This window comes from Amphiura filiformis, chromosome 2 (assembly GCF_039555335.1).
Source record: "Amphiura filiformis chromosome 2, Afil_fr2py, whole genome shotgun sequence".
In the NCBI taxonomy this organism is placed as follows: domain Eukaryota; kingdom Metazoa; phylum Echinodermata; class Ophiuroidea; order Amphilepidida; family Amphiuridae; genus Amphiura; species Amphiura filiformis.
In genome coordinates, this window is record NC_092629.1 from 38,766,031 (window position 1) to 38,793,576 (window position 27,546).

The 27,546-nt window shown below is 39.6% G+C and overlaps 1 protein-coding gene across 1 annotated transcript in view; it reads right to left on the bottom strand.

The window, feature by feature from the left end:
- The window catches only part of LOC140140581 (sushi, von Willebrand factor type A, EGF and pentraxin domain-containing protein 1-like), a 74,231-nt gene that overhangs the window by 7,665 nt on the left and 39,020 nt on the right, over nt 1-27,546 (bottom strand). Inside the window, exons 3-12 of the mRNA XM_072162340.1 lie at nt 16,046-16,240; nt 15,097-15,215; nt 13,536-13,605; nt 12,355-12,492; nt 11,221-11,472; nt 9,109-9,270; nt 5,561-5,722; nt 3,611-3,772; nt 775-924; nt 58-171 (exon numbers count right to left, since the gene is read on the bottom strand). Coding sequence (XP_072018441.1) covers nt 58-171; nt 775-924; nt 3,611-3,772; nt 5,561-5,722; nt 9,109-9,270; nt 11,221-11,472; nt 12,355-12,492; nt 13,536-13,605; nt 15,097-15,215; nt 16,046-16,240 — 1,524 coding nt within the window. The remainder of the gene's footprint in view (nt 1-57; nt 172-774; nt 925-3,610; nt 3,773-5,560; nt 5,723-9,108; nt 9,271-11,220; nt 11,473-12,354; nt 12,493-13,535; nt 13,606-15,096; nt 15,216-16,045; nt 16,241-27,546) is intronic.

Here is a 27,546-nt window from a genome sequence, read left to right on the forward strand (position 1 = left end):
TCCTAAGTATTAATGACTGAAATTCTATCAAGAACAGTGAGCAATGGCATAACTTACCTACAAACCCTGATGGACACACACAAGTGAAGTCATTGATTAAGTCGACACAGGTAGCATTATTAAGACATGTATTTCTCAGGCATTCATTGATGTTCTCGTCACATTTGGCACCTGAAATACATAAATAAAATGATGATGACATCAAAATTTGACTGCTTGGAACAAAAACATGTCAGTTTTTTTTATATGTTAGTTTTGAAAAGATTTTTGGATGCATCAGATATGCAATTTATTTGTTTTGGTACAGTAAAGCATTCCCCAACTACTACTAGCTAAATGCCCCCTCCCCCTAAAAACAGACAACATAATGCAAATTTAAATTAAACCTCCAAAATTAAAAGGGCATTTCGTGATCCACAGCCTCATCCCCCCACTTTTCTAAAAAACAATTGATATTTTAATATCACTGGAAACCTCTGGCTACATAATGTTTATGTACAAAAATTTCTTGCAGATTAATTTGTTTAGCAAAGATATCGTGAAATTTGAATTTCGTTCAGGTATACCAGAAAAAAATTACAACACATATAGTCTATGGAGCAGTGTAATACACATAATCATGCATAACTTGCAAACGCAAAATCGAAATCAACTGAAATTTTGGGAATAAGCTTATTTCGTGGATATCTACTTAAAAATGTCATAAAAAGAGGATGCTAGGATCACAAAATACTCCTTTAATTAAAATGCAAACAAACAAACAAAGAAACAAACCTGCAAATCCTGGTTTACATGAGCACAGATATCCAGAAGGGACAATAAAGCACTCTCCATCATTTTGACATGGTGCAGAGAAGCATTCATTGTAGAAGACTGCAGAAAGATCACTGACGTTTGCTGTTTTGTAATCTGCCTCAAGAAGACCTGAAAAGTTAATGAACATGATACATTATTTGCAAATTGAAACACTTCAAGTGCAGACCCAGCACACGTCCACATAGTACGACATTAATGAAGCTCCTTTGTCTGTTGTAGCTTACCGTCGTTTTATCTTTTCAGTTTCTGTTTCCGTATCCGTAATAGTTTTTGTAAGTCATTGTTATTCTGAAGTGGTAGTCTCCCAGGTATGACCAATCTTTTATTCTAGCCTTTTGTTAGTTACTGAAAATTTGAAGCTTGTGAATTTCAGTTTTCGCTTTTGGTAAGTTATATTGATTTTTACATAAAACCTTGAGATGTGCGGTTGGGTGCCAATCTAGACAAAAGAAGAGTCTAAATTTTACGTTCCTAAATTCGCGGTAAATTGTACGGCTTCAATTGACTTGTGTTTGGTGTATATGCACTTACGCCTAGACATAAGTGGCTCGTAAAAAAAGTCTTGCATTGAAATATATACTAACCATGTTGCCAAGTTATAAGCAAAAGTCTTTCATATTGGCGATGAAAACGAGCGCCTAAAATCTCCCAATGAGGCGCTACAAGTGGTGATTTGGTAATCATGTTTTATATTGAAATGCAATACAAAAGAATTTGCATTGGAGCAAAGATAATGTCTTCTATTCATGGCAAGCTAATCTGATAATTGGTTGGGCCTATATGCAAGACTCAGGTTTATTTTAAATGTTTATTTTTGCAGAGCTTATTTTCAGTCATGGATCATACTGATAAATTTCATGAGGGGGAGGGAGGGAGGAGGGAGATACTTAAGTTGAGACTGAACAAGCGAGAGTGGGAGGGGTGAGGAAGAAAGAGAGGAGAGGGAGAGACGGAAAGACTAGAAAGAGAAGAACTCGAGAGGAGAGAGTAGGGACCGGGGACGGGAGGGAGTGGGGAGACTGATCATGGGGGGGGCAGGAGGAAGCAAAATAGGGAGATAGACATTGATACAAGGGAAGGGCGACACTGTGGCCCTGCACAAGTGCATTGGGGTGCGATATGCTCATAAGCGAGCCTTTTGTGATTTTAGAGCTTATTTTCAACAAAAAAACAAAAAAAAGTGGACTTTGTCATTCGGATTGGCATGCATCAAAGACGAGAGGGCGCTTAGGCCATTAAAAACAGCGTGTTGTCTCTCCCGCTTTTATTGACATAAGCAACTGCCTCTTTTGAAATAAGCTGATTGGTACTTCAAAGTTAACAATGAAGTCATGTTACAGTAAACTTACTAAATCCCTTGCGTTTTTGTATCTGAACAATAGACTTACGGAAACTGAAAAGATAAAACGAGCCTTAGTTCAGACATTGCATAATAGATTTTGGTAGTATGCTACGTATCCCTAGACTAGGGTTTTTATGAGGTGCTCCTCTCATGACATACCCTGACACTGGTGTGTTGATGACGTTCCTTTGCATGTAGTTAATATAGCTTGCTTAGACATTGCATAAACAGATTTTGGTAGTATACTAGGTACCTCTGGAGTAGAGTTTTTATGAGGTGCCCCTCTCATGCCATACCTTGACACTGGTGTATTGATGAGGCTCCTTTATCCGATGTTGTAGCTTAGTTTAAACATTGCATAACAGATTTTGGTAGTATACTTTTTGCCCTAGAATAGGGATTTTATGAGGTGCTCATCTCATCTTTGACACCAGTGTATTGACGAGGCTCTGTTGTCTGCTGTTGTAAAGGGTGTATCAAAATGATTTGTACCAATCAGTTTCCAGTGATATGGACATGACTGCCACATCAAAATGCAACATAGGATCCACATAATTTGTTAATGAATGTCATAACACTGTTTAATAAACCATGTTTATTATTGACTAATGTCATTAAACAGTCATATAGCTATAAATTATGGTTATTTCAAGAAGACCCTAAGTTGCATTTGGAAGATGCATCATTTTGATACAGCTTAATTTGGACATTGCATAACATACTTTAGTAGTATATTATGTCCCCCTGGGCAGGGACTTTTTATGAAGTGCTCCTCTCATGACATACCTTAACATTGGTGTATTGAAGAGGCTCCTTTGCATATAGTTATAGCTTAGTTTAGGGATTGCATAATAGATTTTGATAGTATACTATGTGCCCCTATATTAGGGTTTAAATAAGGTGCTTCTCTCATGACATACTTTGTCATTGGCATATTGATGAGGCTACTTTGCTAAATTTAACTTGGTTAAACAATTACATAACATATATTTTAGTTGGATACTAGGTACCCCTAGACTAGGGTTTTTATGATGTGCTCCTCTCATGACATACCTTGACACTGGTGTATTGATAAGGCTCCTTTACCTGATGTTGTAGCTTGGTTAGACATTGCATAACAGATTTTAGTAGGATACTAGGTACCCCTAGACTAGGGTTTTTATGATGTGCTCCTCTCATGACATACCTTGACACTGGTGTATTGATAAGGCTCCTTTACCTGATGTTGTAGCTTGGTTAGACATTGCATAACAGATTTTAGTAGGATACTAGGTACCCTTAGACTAGGGTTTTTATGATGTGCTCCTCTCATGACATACCTTGACACTGGTGTATTGATAAGGCTCCTTTACCTGATGTTGTAGCTTGGTTAGACATTGCATAACAGATTTTAGTAGGATACTATGTACCCCTAGACTAGGGTTTTTACGAGGTGCTCCTCTCATGACATACCTTGACACTGGTATATTGACGAGGCTCCTTTGTCTGATGTTGTAGCTTGGTTTGGACATTGCACACAAGATGTCATACCATCCCTGGGCTGAAAATACCCTACAGGACATGGTAGACACGGTAGAAAGCCACTCCTTGATACATGACCAGCTGCACAAGGAACTGAAGCATCGAATATTAAAATCAGTCAAGTTCAATCAATAAGAGTAGAATTCCTTGGCGTTTCCTTTTTTTTGATATTTGGCTCTTCAGTCATGTTATCATGCTCTATGCATTTGAAAATGGCTGATTCTGGGCCCTGGTTGTGATTGTTATTATTCAGGTTAAAGCCATATTATAACATTTTCAAACAAAATAGATTAGCATTTCTTTGACATAAAATGTTAGCTTTTACTGTCTGATATATCCCCTTTTATTTTTTAGCAACTATGGCAAAGCAAAGAAAATTGGAATTTACTACCAGCGCACATGTCGCCAATACGTACCACTCCTTTGGTCATGTTGTGGTACGACCCTTTGTTGTGTATATCACTGTCCCGCAGCCGTGTACGTACTGTGTGTTATGAACATCGTGTATGCATTCGACTAATAATTCCATCGTAATAATAAAGCGCCGGTTCCGGCGTTTTATTCAAAATCTCGGATTTTGACAAAACTACAGCACCTAGCGTCTTGATTTTTGCATGGTATATTGGTTTAATAAAGTACAATTTAATTGTGTAAAAAAGGAATTTTAAAAATTCAGTGAGGGCGTCTTCCTCAGCAAATGTTATAATATGGCTTTAAGTAGGGTATTGCACTGTTTAGAGCTATGCATGAGAAACCCGGTATCAACTAAATTGATATAAAGGGGATTAGCTCTTATTAAAGTTGTTCCTTGTCATTCAAGTGAGACCTTGCTCTTTGTTATTTCACATGCTCCATGCCATTTCTACATAGGTGAATGAGCATGAAAATAGCCTACCGCACGACTATTTGGTGCGGACTAAATATCACATTAGTGTACTCAGGGAATGTAATGTGAGGATGGTAAGCATAGGGTCTGCAGTATATCGTCATATTCTTAGTCAGTGGGAGTGGTCTATTAGTAGACACATAATCTGATTGGACAATCGCATGATTTTGGGTGTCGTCTATCAGGCGGTAGACGCACCCCACGCCATCATGAGTGTTGATAACGCGTAACACGCCATAGAGGTGCGCGTATGTATCGCGTCGTATGCATAGACGCAGTGCGGAATTCTCGCACGCATAGCAGTACAAAAAGATGTGAAGTTGTAAACAAGTTTCGCTCATTTTAGAAAAGGGGAGTTTTTATGACGGTAACTTAATTTTTCCTTTAAAAAATATTTTACAGTTATTAAAATAATATTTAGCTGACTAAGAATGAGAATAACGATAGAATTTTTTTTGCCTTTCATCTCTTTGATGATGAGCGACAGGCAGGTCCAATATTTTTATCGTAGTGGATACCGCCGCGCCGGCATCCACTACTCAAAATATTGGACCTGCCTGTCGCTCTATCACACGGTAGAGGATAGGCAAAATAAAAATTCCTATCGCTTATTCTCTAATTTGAAGGGGTGTGAACTTATTTTTGGACATGCCTCTATTATAATGATACCCACACAGTGATCTGTCTGTACACAGATTATATTTTTAAAAAGGCTATGGTGTATCACAGGAATGTATTGAATGGCCAATCATAGGGGATGTAATCAAATTGCAGTGACTGTTTCCTTTGTTACCACATGTCAGTCATCTGATGGTTATTGGACCATGTAAACCTGCCAAAAATGCGATATACTGCTCGCCTATATGATGGTTCATTTTGAAATATTTCTATTCTGTTTCGTGTGTACGTGTCTACATATCGACCAGGAGTTTGCCACACAGTGGCCTTCTAGTGGTTGCCACCATCACCTGTTGTCAATGCTATGTTATGCTTACCTGCACATTCTGATTCTGTAATACTTCCAGTTTTGTGCGTTGAGGTACCTTTCGGGCATTCTATACACTCCATCATACCTCTGTGTGGCTGATAGGTACCACGAGGGCAGCCTTCACATTGTTCCATCCCACTGACAGAATATGTCCCTGCTGAACACAGCTCTAAATCAAACCATCAAACACATCTAAAATTAATAGAATTAGTCCAGAGAATGCAAACACCATATCATTAGCAATATCAATGAAGAGAGAAGAGGGGAAGTACACTCTAAGCACCCACCCAGAGATTGCAAACACCATATCATCAGAAATATCAATGAAGAGGGAAAGTACAATCTAAGCACCCACCCAGAAAATGCAAACGCTGTATCATTGGAAATATGAACAAAGAGAGAAGGGGAGTACAATCTACGCACCCACCCAGAGAATAATAATAATAATAAGAGAGATTTCTATAGCGCCCAATGCATAAGCCTCTAGGCGCTTTACATAAAATACCAAGAGATGGCTTAAAACTAATACAATTACATAATACACCTTAATACACTTAAAAGTACACATGGTTAAAAACATATTATATGCAGGTACACAAAGAAAGTTAAAAGCAGTCATGCAAGCAATAACAATGTATAAATTATCAAAATAATACAACCAGAAATACATATTATGCAAAGACATTTAATAGCGACGAAACCAAAAAGTGTGACCGGCACGAATACAAACACCATATCATCAGAAATATGAATGAAGAGAGAAGGGGGGAAGTACACTCTAAGCACCCACCGAGAGATTGCAAACACCATATCATCAGAAATATGAATGAAGAGAGAAGGGGGGATGTACTCTCTAAGCACCCACCCAGAGATTGCAAACACCATATCATCAGCAATATCAATGAAGAGAGAAGAGGGGAAGTACACTCTAAGCACCCACCCAGAGATGGCAAACACCATATCATCAGAAATATGAATGAAGAGAGAAGGGGGATGTACTCTCTAAGCACCCACCCAGAGAATGCAAACACCATATCATCAGCAATATCAATGAAGAGAGAAGGGGGGATGTACTCTCTAAGCACCCACCGAGAGATTGTAAACACCATATCATCAGAAATATGAATGAAGAGAGAAGGGGGGATGTACTCTCTAAGCACCCACCCAGAGAATACAAACACTATATCATCAGAAATATGAATGAAGAGAGAAGGGGGATGTACTCTCTAAGCACCCACCCAGGGAATGCAACCACCATATCATAAGACATATGATACCAAAGTGCATTTCTCATTATTTTAAATTTGTACATTTACCAATTTGTATCAATCTTTATTATATTTTTCGCAATTTTTTTCGCAATTTTGAACATTTTGTCAATTGCGCGAGAATTAAATTTCACGGTTTTGATATTGATACAATAGAAACCTAATGCAAAAGGTTATTTTCATGAAGTTTTTATTTTCAGCGATTTTATGTCCAATCGCGAAATTCGCAAAAAATAAAAACCTCACAAAAATTTCTACTTTTACAGTATTTATGAAATGAGACCTGTTCTCACAAAATGAGCAGGAAGTCACCAGGGAAGAAAAGGAGATATGGTTCATTGTGCACGTCAGAAAACAAAAGAAAGAAGATTTCATTGAAATATTGACTTTTGAAAACCAAGTGAGGAATCAATCTTTGTTGTATTTATAGGTTAATGAACGAGTATTACTTGTTGGGAGAGAAATTATACAAAATAATGCACACGCGCTGATGTTGATGCGTCTAATGCACAAGCCCCGAAGGGGGGAGTGCATTAGATGCATCAACATCAGCGCAAGTGCATTATTTTGTCTAATTTCTCGAGCACATTACAAGGCACAAGAAGAAAAAAAACATGTGATATTTGCTGTTTTTATAATCAAATTATCACTTAAAATATTGAAAAATAGATGATTGTATCAACCCGCCCGAAAAATTAATCAAGCCTACGAGACGCGAACACGCGCAAAAGCACTGCGCGTAGTACGCGGAGTGCAATTAGACACAATCAATGCATGGTTTGGCTTTTTCTAACGCTTGCTCTGATTGGTTCTCGCTATCTAAGAGTGTATGAAATCATGTTAAAGCTTATGATCCAAAAAACATGAATCTGGCCATAACTCAAAATAAAGACTTGCAACTTTCCAAATTACCAGTAATTCTCATTAATTAGTCCGTAGCTCATTAATAACAATTATCGATGCAGCATTATTGGTGGTTGATCCAAGATCAAACAAATTTAGCTTTGGTGCCTAAGTGTTTAATATTGTGAGTAAATTTAAGGCCATTCCAGTTTAAATCGATACACCACCTCGTAAGGAACACATGACTTTACTAGTCTTCCACACAGGGAGTGTGAATTTCATTACCTGAATGGGTGACTGCATTTGAAATCTGCATCCACTGTGTGGGAGATTAAGGTCATGTCTTCCATATAGGGGGTGTATGGATTTAGTCAAGGAAGCCAATAATCACATATGTGACATGATCAAGGGGAATGAGTCACATGTCGGCAATTTTCAATAAGGTGGTTTTTTTTCATCATTTTCTGGCACTTTACGAATGCTACATTTTGATGAAAACCCCATCAAAATCGGAGATTTGGTTACCGAGTTATGAGCAATTTATCAATGGCTGAAAACAATATAAAACAAAAGGATTTGAACACTGTTTTTGCCAATATCTCAAAAACAATATTAGTGACATCAGATTCATTCCCCTTGGCTATGTCACATATTTCTATAGGTCTTGCGAATCGTGAGTTAAGGCCAATAGTTTATTAACCCTTACACCCAAAAATACCACAGAATACCACGATGAAAAATTGTGCGCATGCATGCATCCCAGGGTCTGCGATGACGCAATCACCCCAAGTGTCAAATGCGCACGGAATTGCTGGCCGGGCAGCAATTAGCCGTGTAGCTCCCGGTCCGCGATCGTGCGGTTGGCATGCGAGGGGTCAAAGGTTCGAATCCCGGGGGTGCCAAGTCAAAAATTCTTCTTCTTCTTGACTTTTTCTGATCTTCTGTGACTTCCGATAGCAAAAAACCTGGGTCAGTGTTAGGGTTAGAAAAGATGTATTTTTCCAGGTTAGGGCCTATGTTAACCCTTACACCCAAAAATACCACAGAATACCACAATGAAAAATTGTGCGCATGCATGCATCCCAGGGTCTGCGATGACGCAATCACCCCAAGTGTCAAATGCACACGGAATTGTTGGCCGGGCAGCAATTAGCCGTGTAGCTCCCGGTCCGCGATCGGCATGCGAGGGGTCAAAGGTTCGAATCCCGGGGGTTAGAAACAAAAGTTTTGAGCAGAGCATTTTCCACCTACTGAAAAAAATAAATCATGCACATGGGGTGGAAATTACACCCCTCATATCAAGACTCATGGGATCTCCTTTATAGAACCCATAGCATTCTTCTTGTGTGTCAACTCTATTTGTCTCAATATTTGAATACAAACACTGCCAGGTCATGCTCCCCTCTGACCTGCCTTACGTATATACTGCTTTTGAGTTTCATACCTTTGCAATTGTCAATAGATTTTGCAGAAGAAGTCAAAGTTGAGAACCCATCAGGACACAGTTTACATTCAGATCTGCCTGTATCATCCTGGTACGTCCCTACTGGGCATCGCTCGCACTCGCTGTTGACTGAGTTGTAAAACATCCCTCTTGAACACTGCACTGCAGACAAACAAACATAAAAACAAACAAAGAAACAGTTGATTCCTATTGGTTTATGTCAGCCTGGTATTTGCTCTGAGCATCATTGGGCTATTCCAGTTGATATCCATACACCCCTATGGAAGACATGACATTAACCACCCACACAGGGAGTGCAGATTTCAAATAGAGTCACACATTCAGGTAACCCCATTTGAAACTCACACATACTCATTTTGTGTCTTACATAGGGATGTATGGATTTCAACTGGAATAGCGGGAATGATATGAGAATTTGAATAGGTGACTCCATTTGGAATCTACACTTGTGTGAGAGATTAAGGTAGGGCTGCTAAGAATACGCAATTGCGTTATTTGCGCCGCAATTTGCGTATTTTGGCTCCAATTGCGTTTTTTGACATTTTTGAAAAAATCTATAAAAATTTTTTTTTTTTTTTTTTTTTTTTTTTTTTTTTTTATGATTTTTTTTTTTTCGGATTTGGAGAGTCCCTGACCTAACATCAAGTGCTTCCATCATTAAAAAAAAAAAAAAAAATTGGAAAAAGATACAAAAATTACAAGTTTGTATCCAAATGGCACCAATTTGTAACTTGTGTTCACTTCAAAATCTATCTAAGATATAGACTTGTGTACAAAACCAAAGCATTTTTATATCTTCAATAGACTATGCAGTGAACACAAGTTACAAATCGGTCCCATTTGGATACAAACTTGTAATTTTTTTGTATCTTTTTTCCAATTTTTTAAAAATCAACCACAAATGATTGCAGTACCTCACTCTAGGTCAAAGGACTCTCTAAAACAAAAAAAAAAAAAAATTTTAACGCAATTTTTTATTTTATTTTACTTTATTTTTTTTTTCAAATTTTTTTTTTTTTTTCAAATTTTTTCAAATTTTTTTTAATGATGGTAGGCCCAGGGACTCTCCAAATCCATGAAAAAAATTAAAATCAGAAAAAAAAAAAAAAAAAATCTTTTTTTTTTTTTTTTTTTTTAATTTTATGCTTTTGGCGGAAATCGCGGATTTTTGCGTTTTTTGAAAATCGGGGTGCGTTTTTTGGCCTCCAAAATCGCGTATTCTTAGCAGGCCTAGATTAAGGCCATGTCTTCCATAGGGAAATTAATTTGTCAAATTTTTTGTCTGAACTCTCACTCTCTTCTGGCGTTAATATTGAACGGTACCTTAGAAAATAAATAAACTATAACAATCAGAATATTTCACCGAGACTCGAACCACCAACCTAAGGATTATGAGACTAATACTTCTACAAACTGGTTGCAGACATCTCCATCATCAATACCATGTACCAATATTCATTGAACAAAAAACATTCGTCATTCGCAGACAGGTCTTTCTCTTGCTATGGACCCCGCATCCGGCAAAAGTTAGTGCATGAACACCAGGCGCTGCAAGCGGGCGCTTCTTAAGTTTTTGCATTTTTGTGCAATATTTGCACAGTTTTGCACTTTTATGCAGCTTTGTGTAACTTTGGGTGCCCAATTTTTGTCATTTGTCACCTTCCTATGCGCCTGCTGAACAAATCAGAGGTACAGGATCCATTGACTTTCTTAACACTCTCCACAGGTGTTGACTGCAGACGAAAAGTTTCAATTGATTTATTGTTAAATTCAAAATTTTAGAATTGTAAATTTTCATCACAATATTTGGAATCAGCATGGAAAATGCATTAAAATGAGTACAAACAAGCCAAGTATTGGTTGAGTGGTTCTTAAGATAGCTCTTGATATTTTGAAAAAATATTTCAAAACTGATACTTTTTATGTTGAAACCTATGGCCAGCATGCCCAGGATGCTTGCTGTTGTACAATTACTGGTATAAGAAGTAATTTTTTTTAATTGTGCACATTTTTGAATTGATATGTATTTTTTATATTTCTTTTCATTTGTTTGCAGTTACTCAACACTTTCTGTAACTTATACCTACTTACCACACTGAGTTCCATTCACCAATGCTGCCCCAGGCTGACATACTAGCTGTGATGGTTGAGAATCCATTGACACCAGAGATCCTGTTCTCTCTTCAGCACCACTGCGTAATGTGTCCATTCCTAAATCCAGCTGACCCTCAGACAGGTCTTCAAACATGGCATTAGGTATGGACGATAATGAATTCATCACATGCTCCTGTATCAGTTCTGGTGGGCCAGAAATCGTATCACCACGCCCAGGCCTAATATAAGCTTTGTAGGAAGAAGCAGTGTAGGCAGTGTTATTAACTTTTAAATTAACCTCTCTAAAAAGGCTTAGTAAGAAATTGTTACAGAAACATTCTAATAAGTAAAATGTCCTGCTCATTATGCTCGCATTATATATCTGGACATTGGGTTCCAAACAACTTCGCATGTGCAAAGGGGACAAGGATTTTGCAGGCCAAGAGGGTACGTGGCAAGCAATTTTTGGCAGGCCATTTTGAAACTTGCCCACCATGGGGGTACAGAAATTTATTGCACAGGCCTTAAGTTAGTGCATACGTATAACTGAGGACAAACCCTATTCCAAGATCTGCATTAGTTTCCTTAACACACAGAATACTAAACTTCGAAATATTGGGCTATTCCAGTTGAAATCCATACACCCCTTATGGAAGACATGGCCTTAATCTTATACCTAGGGAGTCTAAATTTTAAATAGACTCACCATTCACAGTGGTATGTCCGGGGGGGGGGGGGGCTTTGGCTTCGGCTTTGTTACAAATCATGTCAAATCAGCCTTTTTTTGGCAATTTTAGCCATTAAGCCCCCCGTATAACTCTGAAAGCCCCTCTGAGCCCCCCGCATCCCATTTGAAATTCACACCCCCTGTGTGGGAAAAAATTAAGATCTTCCACCGGGGGTGTATGGATTTCAACTGGAATAGCCCATTTTAAACCTTGATACATTGTCATGTGTGACATTCTGTAAATTTCAGGCATGGATGGTCAAACACAGTCACGTAACATGCCCAACGGAAGCACCCAGGAGCCCCCACACCAGTAATCATGCTCCAGCTCTGTGTTTTGCCAACTTTGATAAAGCATTAATATTTTAATATCACTGATTTTTCCCATTTTTTGCCCTCATTACCTGTAACATTAAGGTCCACAACGACATTCGGCGGTACATTCTTCCTAAACTCACTGTACTTGATAGATAATTTGTCTGTACTAGTCACATGATCATCCGTCCTGGCGTGGAGTGCTTGCGGTCCTAAACCATTAACGTCTACAAATTGATAATCATACAATATGCACAAATACAGCAATCATTATTTTGAAATAAGAAACTGTTTTGCCAGATGAAATACCCATAAACACAAAAACAGCATCAAATGTTGGGTTATATAAAGGTCATGAAAACGTTTTGTATGAAAATACACTACAAAACATTTTTTAAATGTTGTCAAAATGTTTTTGTAAATTATTTTGGCAAACTTTTTTGCAAAATATTTTGCAAGATATCTTGTCAACATTTAAATAACATTATGGTAGAATATTTGGCATCAAGTTTTCGAAAAATGTTTTTGAATGTTATGAAATTATTTTATACCCTTTATATAAACCAACATTTACATGTTTCCTGTCAACCTTTTTTAACCTTTTGTGAAAAACATGAAAATGTTTTGTGTTTGCCCGGTAGCAGGCTGTTACAGATATTTACCTCTATATAGCCATTAAAATACCACTGGATGGTTTATAGTGTAAAGGGATTGTCTGTATGCAGGAATCACAATAATTTATATTCTGTCATAACATCTGACTGTCAAATGCTCCAGTCTACAATGCACTGAGTGGGTACTTAAAAATCAGCAATATCACCCTCTATATAGCCATTATAATACATTTATAGTTTCCAAATAATTTATATACTCAATTCTGTCATGGCCTCTGACTGTCAAATACTCCAGTCTACAATGCACTGAGTGGCTACTTAAAAATCAGCAATATCACCCTCTATAGCCATTTAAATACATTTATAGTTTCCCAATAGAGTGTATATGCAATAAACCAACCCGGGAACCAACCAGAACAGTATAACAATTGAAATGGCAACCATGCTGGAGGACGGTTCTAAGATAATTTACTTAAGATGACAGAGGGACAGGTCTACTTGACAGATCAATTCCACAACCAATCATACCTATCACACGTTTTACTGTACTATCATGCAAATTTTCCCATGGTACATTATGGAGGACAGAATTTTATTTAAATGAGGATAACTCTGTTATGAGTGACGTCGTATTGCATACCCTCTATAATACTCACTTCTGTCATGACATCTGACTCTCAAATGCTCCAGTCTACAGCGCACTGAGTGGCTACAGTACTGCATTACCTAGAAATTTAAAAAAAGAAAAAGATAATGATATATCCTCAGATGAGAATGGCTTTTCACAGTTTTCTGTCTTGCATTGCTGTCAAAGAAGATATCTTACACTTCCCACAATGCATTTCTTCCATTTCAATAATATGCATATCCAGTGTAACGTGGGTTTATAGTGACAAAATGTACCACAATGAACAGAACATATCCACAGCTTGCAAATTTAATATGTTTCATTCTTGACTATCGACCCATGTTTAGCCATTCCATTCTCAATATGAAAACAAAGGGAGTGTTAGGTGATGCATCATGTTGCAAAGGATTCTGGGAAGGGTAAGATATCTTCTCTGCATTGCTGTCTTGATATCTACATATCTTATCACATCTTAAAAGGAGCATTCACAGACTGGGCTATTCCTTTTGAAATACATACACCCCCTAAGACATGACCTCAATCTCCCACAGAGGGGGTGTAGAGTTCAATTGTAGTCACCCATGCAGGTAATTCTATTTGATATTCACATTCCCTGTGTGGGAGATTAAAGGCCACTATAAATATCTGGAAAACACATTAAGTTGAGAGCTGTACAAAGTTTGGTGGTATAGAGGTGAACATTGACTTGATTATATTTTAAGCCAACGGAATCCAAAATGAGCGTTTATTGCGTTTCGACAGTATTTTTTGTGGGATATGAGAGCACCTCAGACCTATCGAATTGCATTCTGAATACGAAGCATGTCTTTCTGATATCAAATGATTTTCATTTTTTAAATCACAATATAATACAAATTTTATGACAAATTATAAAAATTTGATATTTTTCAAATTTTGATATATAACAGTCCTCGGTAAATTATATAAATCTAATGATATATTCTTAAAGTGTATGCAGCAGGAGGAAAAGCCGACGGTCAATTGAAAATTTTGACCTTTCATATTGAAGATATGGATTTTTTTCCCAAAAAGACCTAATTTTTTTGGTGTTTTGGGAAAAAATCCATATCTTCAATACGAAAGGTCAAAATTGTCAATTGATCGTCGGCTTTTCATCCCACCTACATACACTTTAAGTATAAATCATCAGATTTATAAAGTTTACTTCGAGTACTGTTAAATATCAAAAATATCAATTTTTAATGATTTGCCATAAAATGTGTATTAAATTGCTAATTTCAAAAATCAAAATTATTTGATATCAGAATGACATTCTTCATATTCTGAATGCAATTTGATATGTCTTATGTGCTCTAATGTCCCAAAATAAATACTGTCCAAACGTTCATACCCCAGCCCTTAATTGAGTTGTCCTTGAAAGTTTGCCGGGTCAACTGAATCCCCCTTTAAGAACAAGTTTTCCATAGGGAAATTTTGAATTTGTAAAAAAATATTGAAACTTGTCGTCTGCAGTCGACACTCACGTGGATAACAGTTAATCTCAATTTCAAGTTCAATCTTTGTAGAATGAAGCAATCTCCCTTGTGTAAACAGGGCATGTGACTTACCTTAGTTGCAAGTTCCCTACTCAGTGACCTTTCAATGTCCTCTATCAGTTCCGGGTCACACTCATCAGTCCGCAACTCAAACTGCAGAGCCTTCACGCCAGTGTTTGCGGCATTCTGTGCTGTAGAAACACACACAAATGGGACATTCGGTTAAGAATCCATACACCCCTATGGAAGACATGACCGTAATCTCCCAAACTGGGAGTGGGAACTTCAAATGGGGTTACCTGATGAATGGGTGACTCCATTTTAAATCTACACCCCCTGTGTGGGAGATTAGGGTCATGTCATCCAGAGGTCGTGTATGGATTTCAACTAGAATAGCCCAATACATATTAGTTGGGAGTTTCATTTTTTGGGTATACTGGTCAGTGATACTTGAATCTTACCCTTCTCATAATCCTAGGAATTTGTTAGTTTGATTTCACTCAAAACTACCCAGCAAACACGAAATGTTTTTGTCATCATTCGCAAAAGGTTAGAAAAGGTTGCCAGAAAACGTTTAAATGTCGGGTTATATAAAAGGTATAAAACGTTTTCATAACATTTAAAAACATTTGTTGATAACCTACTGCAAATATTCTAACATAGTGTAATTTTAGTGTTGACAAAATATTTGGCAAAAAATGTTTGCAAAAAATATTTTACAATAACATTTTGAAAACATGACCTTTAAATAACCCGACATTTAATGTTATTAAAACTTTTTATCCAACCAAAACCCAATATATAACTAGTTTAAAATGCTTTAAAAACATTTTTGTGTTTGCTGGGTCCATCATCTATTGTTAGGAAGTTCTTCAAAATTTTCGTCATCATAAAAACAGATATATAGGAATTACTACGCAATGCTGACAATTTCTTGATATCTGCTAACTAGAATTTTCGACTTCTGGTTTTGCTTTATTACATTATAAACTATGCTCATATCGTAACTTTAAGGCTTCACCTGAACAATCTGCCCATGGCAACTGTTGCTTAGGATACCATATCCCATCCTGGTCACAGTGGTATACAGGCGAGGGCGCTATTGCAAATCCATAGCCTCTGTCACAGCTCATGGTGCAGACTAGTAGGCCATTTTCTGAAGATCTGCAAGAAATTCTACCATTTTCAGGGTCGCTTGGTACTGCACATGGATTTTCTGAAAAGAGAAAAGTAAAATATTTAAATAATAATTTTCTTTAAAGAGATAATGCAGGTTTTATGAAAAATGTTGGTGTAAACAAATATGAGTTTGGGTTCAACACGCTTAGTTACGAAAATTATCTCTGGTGAAAGGCATTTACCAAGGTTCATGGAAATCCAACAATCTTTACTTCTTTGACCCCTGATGACCTTGAAATGACCTTGAAAAATGTTGTCTTTGCAATTAACTTTTTTCCATTTTGATGAAGTTTCATGGAAATCCAACAATATTTACTTTTTGACCTCAGATGTCCTAAATGACCTTGAAATGACCCCTAAAGTTTCGTCTATGAACACTGACCAAGTTTCATGAAAACCTAACCATTTTATTAATTTGATCTCAGATGACCCCTGAGACCTTAAAATGACCTTGATTTTGTCAAGTGAGCTGAAAGAACTTGATACTTTAAAGTCATAAATGTACAATCTTTTTAAAACATGGCACTTTCATTTTTCCACCAAGGAGGATCTTTCGATGAAGATTCGCTAAAGAACTGCATGCACGCCGAAGGTGATAGGCTGTCCACCCTTGAATGTACAATGTATTGTACATGATTTATTGAGCTTTAAAACTATATGATTTTCCCTAGCAATAGCATTGGAAATCAGTGGCGTGCGCAACACATTGAAAGTAGGGGGGCAGGTTGTTCAGTTCCCCCGAGTCTGATTTAGGTGTATAAATTTAGGGTTTTGCCCTGAATTTCCCCGAATTTCCCGAATGACCAACAAAAGGGGGGGCACGTGCCCCCAGCCCACCTTTGCGCACGCCACTGTTGGAAATTTAAGCTTTATTATACATGAAGCTTGTAAAAACCTGTCACACTACGCCCCCCAAACTGCAATAAGCCAGCGATCATCAATACCAATATTAATTAATTAGTAACATAGTGTGATTTCAACCCGGACACCTAATACGACCACAGACGTACATCCTACGTGCTATTACGATTATTTTGCAAGCAATCAAGTCCCACTCAACTGATTAAAAATATGATATCTCAGAAAGCTTCAATTGATTTATTGCAGTAATTTATCAGTTACCAAACGCTCCATCTGTTCTCCTTAACTCACGCTGGTGTCGACTGCAGACGACATGTTTCAATTTTTTTTTAATTCAAAAATTTCAGAAATTTAAATTTTCATGACCATATTTGGAATAAGCATGAAAAATGCATTAAAATGAGTACAAACAAGCGTAGTATTGGTTCAGTAGTTCTTAAAATAGCTCTTGATATTTTGAGAAAATATTTCAAAACTTCAATTTTTTCCGTTGAAGCGCATGGCTAGCATGCAGCGCATTAAACTTGGTCCCATTTGAAAAAGTTGATTATCATCTTTAAAAGAAAAATCCTACAATGTCAAATATTGTCCCCTTTATCCATTTTGTGAGAAAACGGGAATAATTTCAGCATAAATGTGAATAATTAGCATATTAGCAAGCCAATACACTGGTACGCGTGAATTGCATTCTGGTCAGGCATCCCGAAACAACGGCTGAGTGCATGTCCCGATGGAAACAGGAAGTGTTTGCCTTGGCACTGAAAACCGGCTCGCCCCTGTACACTTTTATACCCTCTATTCATTCTGATTAATCTTAAAAAACATTACATATTACTGCGCTCATTATCATTCTTGACAAGATAGCCAATGCTGTATTTACTTCGCTTTTATTTTTAGCTATATGATGCACATTTTCATATATTTATGATTTTTCTTTGTTTTATTTTTGAAGTAATTTTTTAATGGGGAGGTGCTCTCATAATTTTTTTCATATTCCTCGTATCATGCTTGACAATATAGGTCATGTTTCCTTATTTATTTCGCCTCTTATGTATTTCTTTTTTTTTGTTTTTTGTTTTATATCATTATAGCGCCATCTATAGTTTGACATTAGGGGCCTATTTGATGTATTTTTATGACTAATTGGTACTGGGGTGAAGTCTTCCTAATCTATTCCGATTTCATTCTATGACTACCCAAAACTCCTGTGTCGTGTAAAATGCGAACAACTGGTAGCCTGTAAAAAGGTGTTTTTTTTTCAAGATTTCTTCGAAATACATCGATTTGAAGCGCCAAATTGCAGGATGGTAATGAGAAAAATACGATTCATTTTATGATATCAAAAACTCATCAACAATGAGGAAATTCGGGGGGATGATGCAGTTGATCGGGTTACGGACCTTTAACAAAAAATGGATTCAACAATCAGCATGCCTGAAGTTGGAACAACTTTCAAAATTAAGCCCAAATTGAACTTTGGTGCATAAGTTTCAGCAGAAATTGCAAGTTGTGCACAATTTTTAGCCCAAATTGCAGTTTGGTGCATAATTATTTATCCAAATTGCAATTTGGTGCATGCACAAGTTTGAGCAGAATTTGCAACTTGTGCACACTTTTTTGCCCAAGTAGCAATTTGGTGCACAATTTTCAGCCCAAATTGCAATTTGGTTCAATTTTTAGCCCAAATTTGGTACAAAATTAATTATCATCATTAAATGAAAAGGTCCAGCAATATATGACAAAAAAGTGGATAGAAATAAACTCCTCAAAAAAAGTTTGGAAACTTACCAAAACGGCTTTATATCATAAAAATTTGAAATCTATTTCCATATTATTTCATATCAATACAAGCGTTGTTCTTTCCTGTCAAACATGACACCAAATTTGTGACCATAACCTATTTTATTGTTGAGTAACTGTCTTTGAAAGACAAGGAGGTCTCAAACAAAATGTGCCAAATCTGTCATTGTCTGCGCCATTTGCATCAGTAAACATGAATAAGGAATACCACACTGTTTCATTAAAAAACGGTTTTTGTACTGTCACTCTCACGTACCGGTCTTCTGCAGCCGTTGTTTTTCTTGGATGGCCACTTCTGGGTCTGTCTTTGACATCTCCGGTCTGACGAAACTTGACTTTTAGCTTGGAGATAATACTGCAGGAAAATCCAAATGTTGCCGTGATTCTGAGGTATGCCAGCCTCAAGCTGACCAATAGCGCGAGCCTTACCCAGGCCTGGTAATCGAACCATGTTTACTTAGAAATTTCTTGCAAATGACCACTATGAAGAAGTGAACAGCAAGATAGGTTGACTTGCGTTTATCTGTTTGAATCCACAAGTAGTAGAACTGCTAATCCTATCCTAGCACTTTTCATTCAACATGATGTACTGCAAACAACTTTTCATTCATTCTTGTATTCATGCATTAAACCACTCGTTCATTCATTCAGAGCAATAAGATGAGCGCAGATAATGGCCAGTTTCGCACATTTTCTTTGAGACCTCTCTGTCTTTCAAAGCAAGTTACTCAGCCGTGGAATAAGCTATTGTCACAAATGAGGTATCATTGTTGACAGAAAAGAACAATGTTTTCCCTGGTATGAAACAATATGGAGATAGATTTCAAAATTTTCTGATATACAACCGTTTTTGAAAGTTTCCAAACTTTTTTTGAGGAGTTTAGAAACTCAACAATAAAGTTCACAATTTATGTAGACAAATCCAATTTCTAATGTTGTGAAGGGTAAAACAAAAAGTCCAGGAATTATTCATGGTGAAGAGGATTTTTACAAATGTGAACGTCGGTGCTATCAGCAAACTTTGCAGGGGGTGTCTAAACTGAAATATTAAGCCCAAATTGCAATTCGGTGCATAATTTTTAGCCGACATTGCAATTTGGTGCACAATTTCAGCCCAATTTGGCGCATAATTTCAGCCCAAATTGCAATTTGGTGGATAATTTTAGCCTAAATTGCATTTTGGTGCAACATTTTTAGCCCAAATTGCAATTTGGTGCACAATTTTTACAATTTTTTTGGTTATTTTATTAAATACCTGTCTCAACTACAATTTGCATGGTTATAAGGTGGACTTTTAAAAATTCTTTGAACCAGCCCACCATGATTTGTTATGGACATACGCCCTCTCAAAGTCTGCACGTGATTATCTCATGTTGATTAAAATTTTAACAAATTAAAATGCAATCCACTACAATTACAGGTAATATATACCAAGTAATAAGTTGATTAATTGAAATACTAAACTTTGCTCTTATAACAGCACATGAAGCGATTAAATGATCATTTTGTGATTTGCAACAGAACGGACAACACCGCTATATCAGAACTCTATCTAAAAACTACTGTATGCGTAGACGGTATCAGACTTTCAATTCCTTTGCAACCATTATCTTTTGCGCGAATCTTATCAAGGCCCAATCAAATTCTGATTTAGCCAGCTACACATCACATCACACAGGTTGTCATTGCCCTTCGTATTGCCGGTACGCTTCTTCAAATTCAGCACAGAATTGCATCTCCATAGTTTTGCCACGGTGCAGAAGTGGAGCCAAAACATTGAACGGGAAAAGTCGGCACGTAGCAAAATTGACTGTACCAAGCTTTGAGTGGTATCAGAAGCAGTTCCAATTCCTTCACCACCGGTATCTTAGGTTGTGACCAGCCAATGAACACTTTGGACAACCAAGAAGTTCACACCCTACTCTTTTAGAAACTGAGTGTGATTTGGTTTAAATATTTTTTGGCAGCCCTGTGTATAAAAACTTGTCGCAATAACTTGAAAGTAACAATAACTTCTGTGTGGTGCACATCTGTATTTCGGCCGTAAATATCCAATCGACGCTGTGCAGATTGGGATACGCCTAGGAAACTTGACTGTGAGCTATAGGTAGTGGAAGCTGGTGGAGAACAGGGCAATTAGTTGTGCTAAAAGGTAAGTTCAGACCCTACTCCCTATTATTCCAAAAAATGCACCACTAGTTTTTTTAATTAAAAAAAATATTATCCTGTTTTGCCAAATGAAACGCAGCTAAATTTTAATCCTTTATTTAGTTCTAACTGGCAATGAAAGTTAAATTTTAATATTTTTGGTCAATTTTTGGAAATAAGGGCAAAAAACGTGCATTTTTAGGATGTTTTTTAAATATTTTTGGTCAATTTTTGGAAATAAGGGCAAAAAACGTGCATTTTTAGGATGTTTTTTTTGTGCTGTGACAACCCAGCCCAAAGACTTGTGCAAAGACTAATTTCAAGTTATGCATTCTAACTTTTGGAAAACACATTTTCTAATATTTTCCATAACCAATTATCAAAAATAACATAAAATCTTTAGTTCACTCTTAGCCTATGATCAAGATTTTGAATGCTTAGACTTGTGCCAAGTCTTAGAATTTTGTGACTACAATTGTAAGAAAACATGCAAAATTGCATGTTTTTGGCCCTATATATGGTGTTGACAGAGAGGGGTCACAGGGTTAAAAATTGTAACTGCTACCCAGGGGCGTCACTTCCATTGTGGCCTGTACACCATCCGCGATAATCAACTTTTGAAAAGCACCCTAAACAAGGATTTAATCCTTGGCTAAAACGATACCCTAATTAGGGATTTTATTCCTTGCATCAAATTTCATACCCTAAATTTCATTTCCGCGTATTAGCAATTGCAATTTTGATACCCTTTTTCCAATTTTTCATGTTTTTGACACCCTAAACACGTTACGCGAGTATCGTGTGTGCATATCCAATGAAAAACTACCCTTTTTACGCTGCTTTCATTATCGCGGATGGTGTACAGGCCACAATGGGAGTGACCCCCGGAACTGCTACTACCAGCACAACCTTTGTCAGGTTCATCACCATGGTCTCATAGTGATATATCGTAAAGCTTCGTAAGGAAAACTGTTAAGTGCATTTTGAAAACTGTTAAGTGCATTTTGGAGAAAAACAAGTTTGAAAAAATTATTATTTATAATAAGGTTGTATTGGTGCATGAAAACTGTTTCCAAGTTCTCAAAGCACATTCTTGTACTATTTTTACTTCAAATTTTAACTTTATTAAAAGCTAAAATTTGAAGTAAAAATGGGTAAAAAACGATTCCAAAGTTATACATCAGTATGCGAAACAGAAAAATTACGTAAACCTAGGAAAAAGTTCATGTCATAATAGTGGTACATCGTGGCATAATACACCGGTATATGCGATGCGCTTTTTCCTGTTTACGGAAAAGTATCACATTCTGACATATCGTATACTATGTGATAAAATTTTTCTACTTTTTAAAAACATTTTCTTACTATACGCCACTTTAATTATCTAATTACTAATTAATTACCGGGTTAATTACTCAATTTTCAGCTTTGGGACTTGGCCTACATTTGTAATTGCAGAGTAGGATATTTAAAACCTATAATACCAAAAATTGCACAAATTATCAAAAATCACGATACGTCACAATGCGATGAACCCGACAAATTGAGGTTCACCTACCTTAGTGATAAAGAACAGAATTTGATAAATTTCCAAAGCAGTTTCCTGCAATGCATTCTATGTAGGTGTTTCAAGTGTAATTGGGCATACGATGCCATGGTGTGAAAGAAAGTGACATGGGTTAACTATAGTTTGATCGGCTCGTAATCGATGGTAATTGTTAGGCTTTTACCACTATGCCAAAAAGTAGACTGATGTTAAGAGTGATAGAGTTGACCTGTCTGGTATATGTTGTGCTTAAAGAGAGCAGACAACTTGAGTTTAGGCCTTGTTTATACTTTGAAAATTTGTGATGCTTCTGACAAGATTTCACAAGACAATTGATATTCTCAAAATAAAATACATTAACATTAATCCGTGTGGTGATGAGGCTAGCCAATTATGAGCTGATCAAACTATATGTCACCATAAACAAAGCATGGAATATTATTTTCTTTATGTTTTCCAATTGTCATACCTGATTTCATACTGATGTCTGAAATATTTTATTAAAGTTTCCCCCACCCTACAACAATATCCCACCACCTGTACCCCACCCAACCACTTACCCCATCAATACCACACCACACCCTACCTTAACCCAACCACACCTACATGTACCGCGATCATCTCAACCCTTTACCCCACCCCTACCCTACTACTACATCCGGCTTCTACCTCCAGACTCCTACTTGGGCTCCTACCTTCGACTCCTACCTTCGACTCCTACCTCCAGACTCCTACCTCCGACTCCTACCTCCGACTCCTACCTCCGACTCCTACCTCCGACTCCTACCTCCGACCCCTACCTCCGACTCCTACCTCCGACTCCTACATCCGACTCCTACCTCCGACCCCTACCTCCAGACCCCCTATCTCCGACTCCTACCTCCGGACCCCTACCTCCGCACCCCTACCTCCGGACCCCTACCTCCGGACCCCTACCTCCGACCCCTACCTCTGGACTCCTACCTTCAGACGGCTCCTACCTCCAGACTCCTACCTCCGGACTCCTACCTCTGGACTCCAACCTCCGGACTCCTACCTCAGGACTTCTACCTTCAGACTCCTACCTCCGGACTCCTATATCCGACCCCTACATCCGACCCCTACCTCCAGACTCCTAACTCCGGATCCCTATCTCCGGATCTCTACCTCTGGACCCCGGACTCCTACCTACCTCTTATTCCTACTACAACACACCACACCCTACCTACCTGTACCCCACCCTAATCCCTTACCCCACCCCAACACTACCCTATTCCTACTTCTACTCCTACCTGTTACCCTAACCATCCCCAACCTCACCGCACTCGGCCTCAGAGGCTGAAAAAATGTTTTTTACCATGCAAGCAATCCAGAATTTCCCTCCAGTTTTACCAAATTTCCCTCCAGTATGACATATTTCCCATATGTATTTCTTAAATTTTTTGGTCAAAAACCAAAAATTTTATGGCAATGAGCTTCCCGTATTGCCCAGTTTTTCCTGCCATGCACACTCCTATCCAACCTCTGCCCTCCCATCACACACCTACCAACCCTTACTCACTCCACCTACCTGACCCTTATACCCAACCAACCAACCCAACCATCTTGTGAAAGAAGGTGAACAATACCAATTAGGCCTATATATTAACTATGTCACCATAAAAAGCATGGAATATTATTTTCTTCATGCCTTCCAATTGGTATACCTGACTGACGTTTGATTTTATTAAAGTTTTCCCTACGCCTGCAACAATCCCACCACCTGTACCCCACCCAACCACTTACCCCACCAATACCCCACCACACCCTACCTAAACCTAATCACACCTACCTGTACCTCATCTCAACCCTTTACCCCACCCCTACCCTACTACTACCTCCGGGTTCCTACCTCCAGACTCCTACCTCCGGGCTCCTACCTCCAGACTCCTACCTCCGACTCCTATCTCCGGACTCCTACCTCCGGGCTTCTACCTCCAGACTCCTACCTCCGGACTCCTACCTCCGGACTCCTACCTCCAGACTCCTACCTCCTTACTCCTACCTCCAGACGATTCCAACCTCCGGACCCCTACCCTCAGACCCCTACCTTCAGACTCCTACCTTCGGACCTAACTCCAGACCCCTACCTCCAGACTCCTACCCCCAGACACCTACCTCCGGACTCCTACCTCCCGATTCCAACCTCCGGACTCCTACCTCCAGACTCCTACCTCCGGACTCCTACCTCCGGACCCCTAACTCTGGACTCCTACCTCCCGACCCCTACCACCGGACCCCTACCTCTGGACCCCTACCTCCAGTCCAGACTCCTACCTCTGGACCCTACCTCCGGACTCCTACCTCTGGACTCCTACCTCCAGACTCCTAACTCCGGACCCCTACCTCTGGACCCCTACCTCCAGACCACTACCGCCAGACTCCTACCTCCAGACCCCTTCCTCCGGACCCCTACCTTCAGTCCCCTACCTCTGGACTCCTACCTCCGGACCCCTACCTCTGGACTCCCACCTCCAGACTCCTACCTTCAGACCCATATCTCCAGACCCCTACCTCCAGACCCCTACCTCTGGACTCCCACCTCCAGACTCCTACCTCCAGACCCATACCTCCAGACTCCCACCTCCAGACTCCTACCTCCGGACTCCCACCTCCAGACTCCTACCTCCAGACACCTACCTCCGGACCCCTACCTCTGGACCACTACCTCCGGGCCCCTACCGCCAGTCTCCTACCACCGGACCCCTACCTCTGGACCCCACCTCCAGACTCCTACCTCCAGACCCATACCTCCTGACCCCTACCTCCAGACTCCTACCTCTGGACTCCTACCTCCAGACTCCTAACTCCGGACCCCTACCTCTGGACCCCTACCTCCAGACCCCTACCTCTGGACCCCTACCTCCAGACCACTACCGCCAGACTCCTACCTCCAGACCCCTTCCTCCGGACCCCTACCTTCAGTCCCCTACCTCTGGACTCCTACCTCCGGACCCCTACCTCTGGACTCCCACCTCCAGACTCCTACCTCCAGACCCATATCTCCAGACCCCTACCTCCAGACCCCTACCTCTGGACTCCCACCTCCAGACTCCTACCTCCAGACCCATACCTCCAGACTCCAACCTCCAGACTCCCCTCTCCTACCTATAAATTAAAATTATACGGACTCCCACCTACAGACTCCTACCTCCAGACACCTCCCTCCGGACCTCTACCTCCGGACCACTACCTCCGGGCCCCTACCGCCAGTCTCCTACCACGGACCCCTACCTCTGGACTCCACCTCCAGACTCCTACCTCCAGACCCATACCTCCTGACTCCTACCCCCGGAACCCTACCTCCGGACCCCTACCTCTGGACCCCGGACTCCTACCTACCTCTTATTCCTACTACAACACACCCCACCCTTACCCCACCCCACCACTACCCTATTCCTACTTCTATACTCTTTCCTGTTACCCTAACCATCCCCAACCTCACCGCACTCCTACCCAACCTCTCCCCTCCCATCAAACACCTAAACTACCAACACTTACTCAACCCAACCGCACCCTGACCACCCTGAAACCACACCCTTACCCCAACACCCTACCCTACCCTACCCCTTCCACCCCAGCTTTATATCCCACCACCCTTCTCCACCCACTACCCAACAGCACCCTGATCCAACCACCATACCACACCTATATACCCCATTATCCCAGTATCCATACCACACAGCACCCTACCCCACTCCACCCACAACCCTGCCCACCACACCCAACACAACCTGACCCCACTCTAATCCACCAACATACCCACCACACCCTACCATCACCACATCCTACCCCTCCACTAGATCCCACTACCCCCCACCATACCCTACCCATCACCTTACCCCACTACCCCCATAACCCTACCCCACTAAACCCCCCCTTTATACCCACCCTCTACCCTACCATACCTTGACCTCACTACCCCAACCACCATACCCCAACCACATACCATACCCACTACACCCCATACCCACCCATGACATCCTGACCACAATACCCCAAACACCATACCCAATCCAATCACTCTAACCCCACCCACCCCACTACAACTACCGGTACCACCCTACCCCCAACCACCCTACCCCACCTCACTACCCATACCACCTTAACTACCCCCAGCAACCTACCCCAACCCCACTTCCCCTAAAACCCTAACCAGTGGCAGTACCATGGGGGTGGGGGCATAGGGGGAAATTCTCCCCAAATTATGCAAATTTGCACTTTTGCTGCAAAACTAATCCATTTACTATCCCACAACACCCTGACCCCACCATCCTACTCTATCCCACCACACCTTACTCCCACCAGTCTAACTACCCCACCCCACTATACCACCACTGATGGGGTAGGGAAGGGTAGAGGGTAGGGTAGGTAGTGGGGTAGTTAGGGTGGTGGGGATAGGGTGAGATGGGGTAGGGAAGGGTAGGGTGGTAGGGTATGGGGTGGGATAGGGTGGTGGGTTAGGTGGCGCCCCCACCACACCACACCACACTATAACCCATATGGATCTCAAGATACATATAAATTAAAATTATGCAAATTAGTTACTTAATTATCATAATTTTTTGCTCAAAATCTAATGTTGAGAGCACCTGGCCTTATGTTTGCCCGCAAAAATCTAAGCACCATGTGCCTCTGAACATATAAAGATTAGACACGACAAAAATTGACCAAATACTAAAATTTGACTTTTATTATTATTTAGTTCCAACTAAATCGTCGGTCGCAACACATAGTGGCGTACGGTGATTTTGGCCAATTTTATGAAATTTGGCCCAACGGTTTTATATATCAAGTTCTTCAAGTATACCAAGTTAGAAAGCTCAACTATACTTAATTAATAAATAACGTTAATTAATAAATTGACTTATGTTAACAATCCCGTAAGAATCCAATATCTTCCGGATTTGATGACATTTAGGCACATCATCCGTCAATAATGTATGCGACGCTTCAGAAACCAGCCAAGA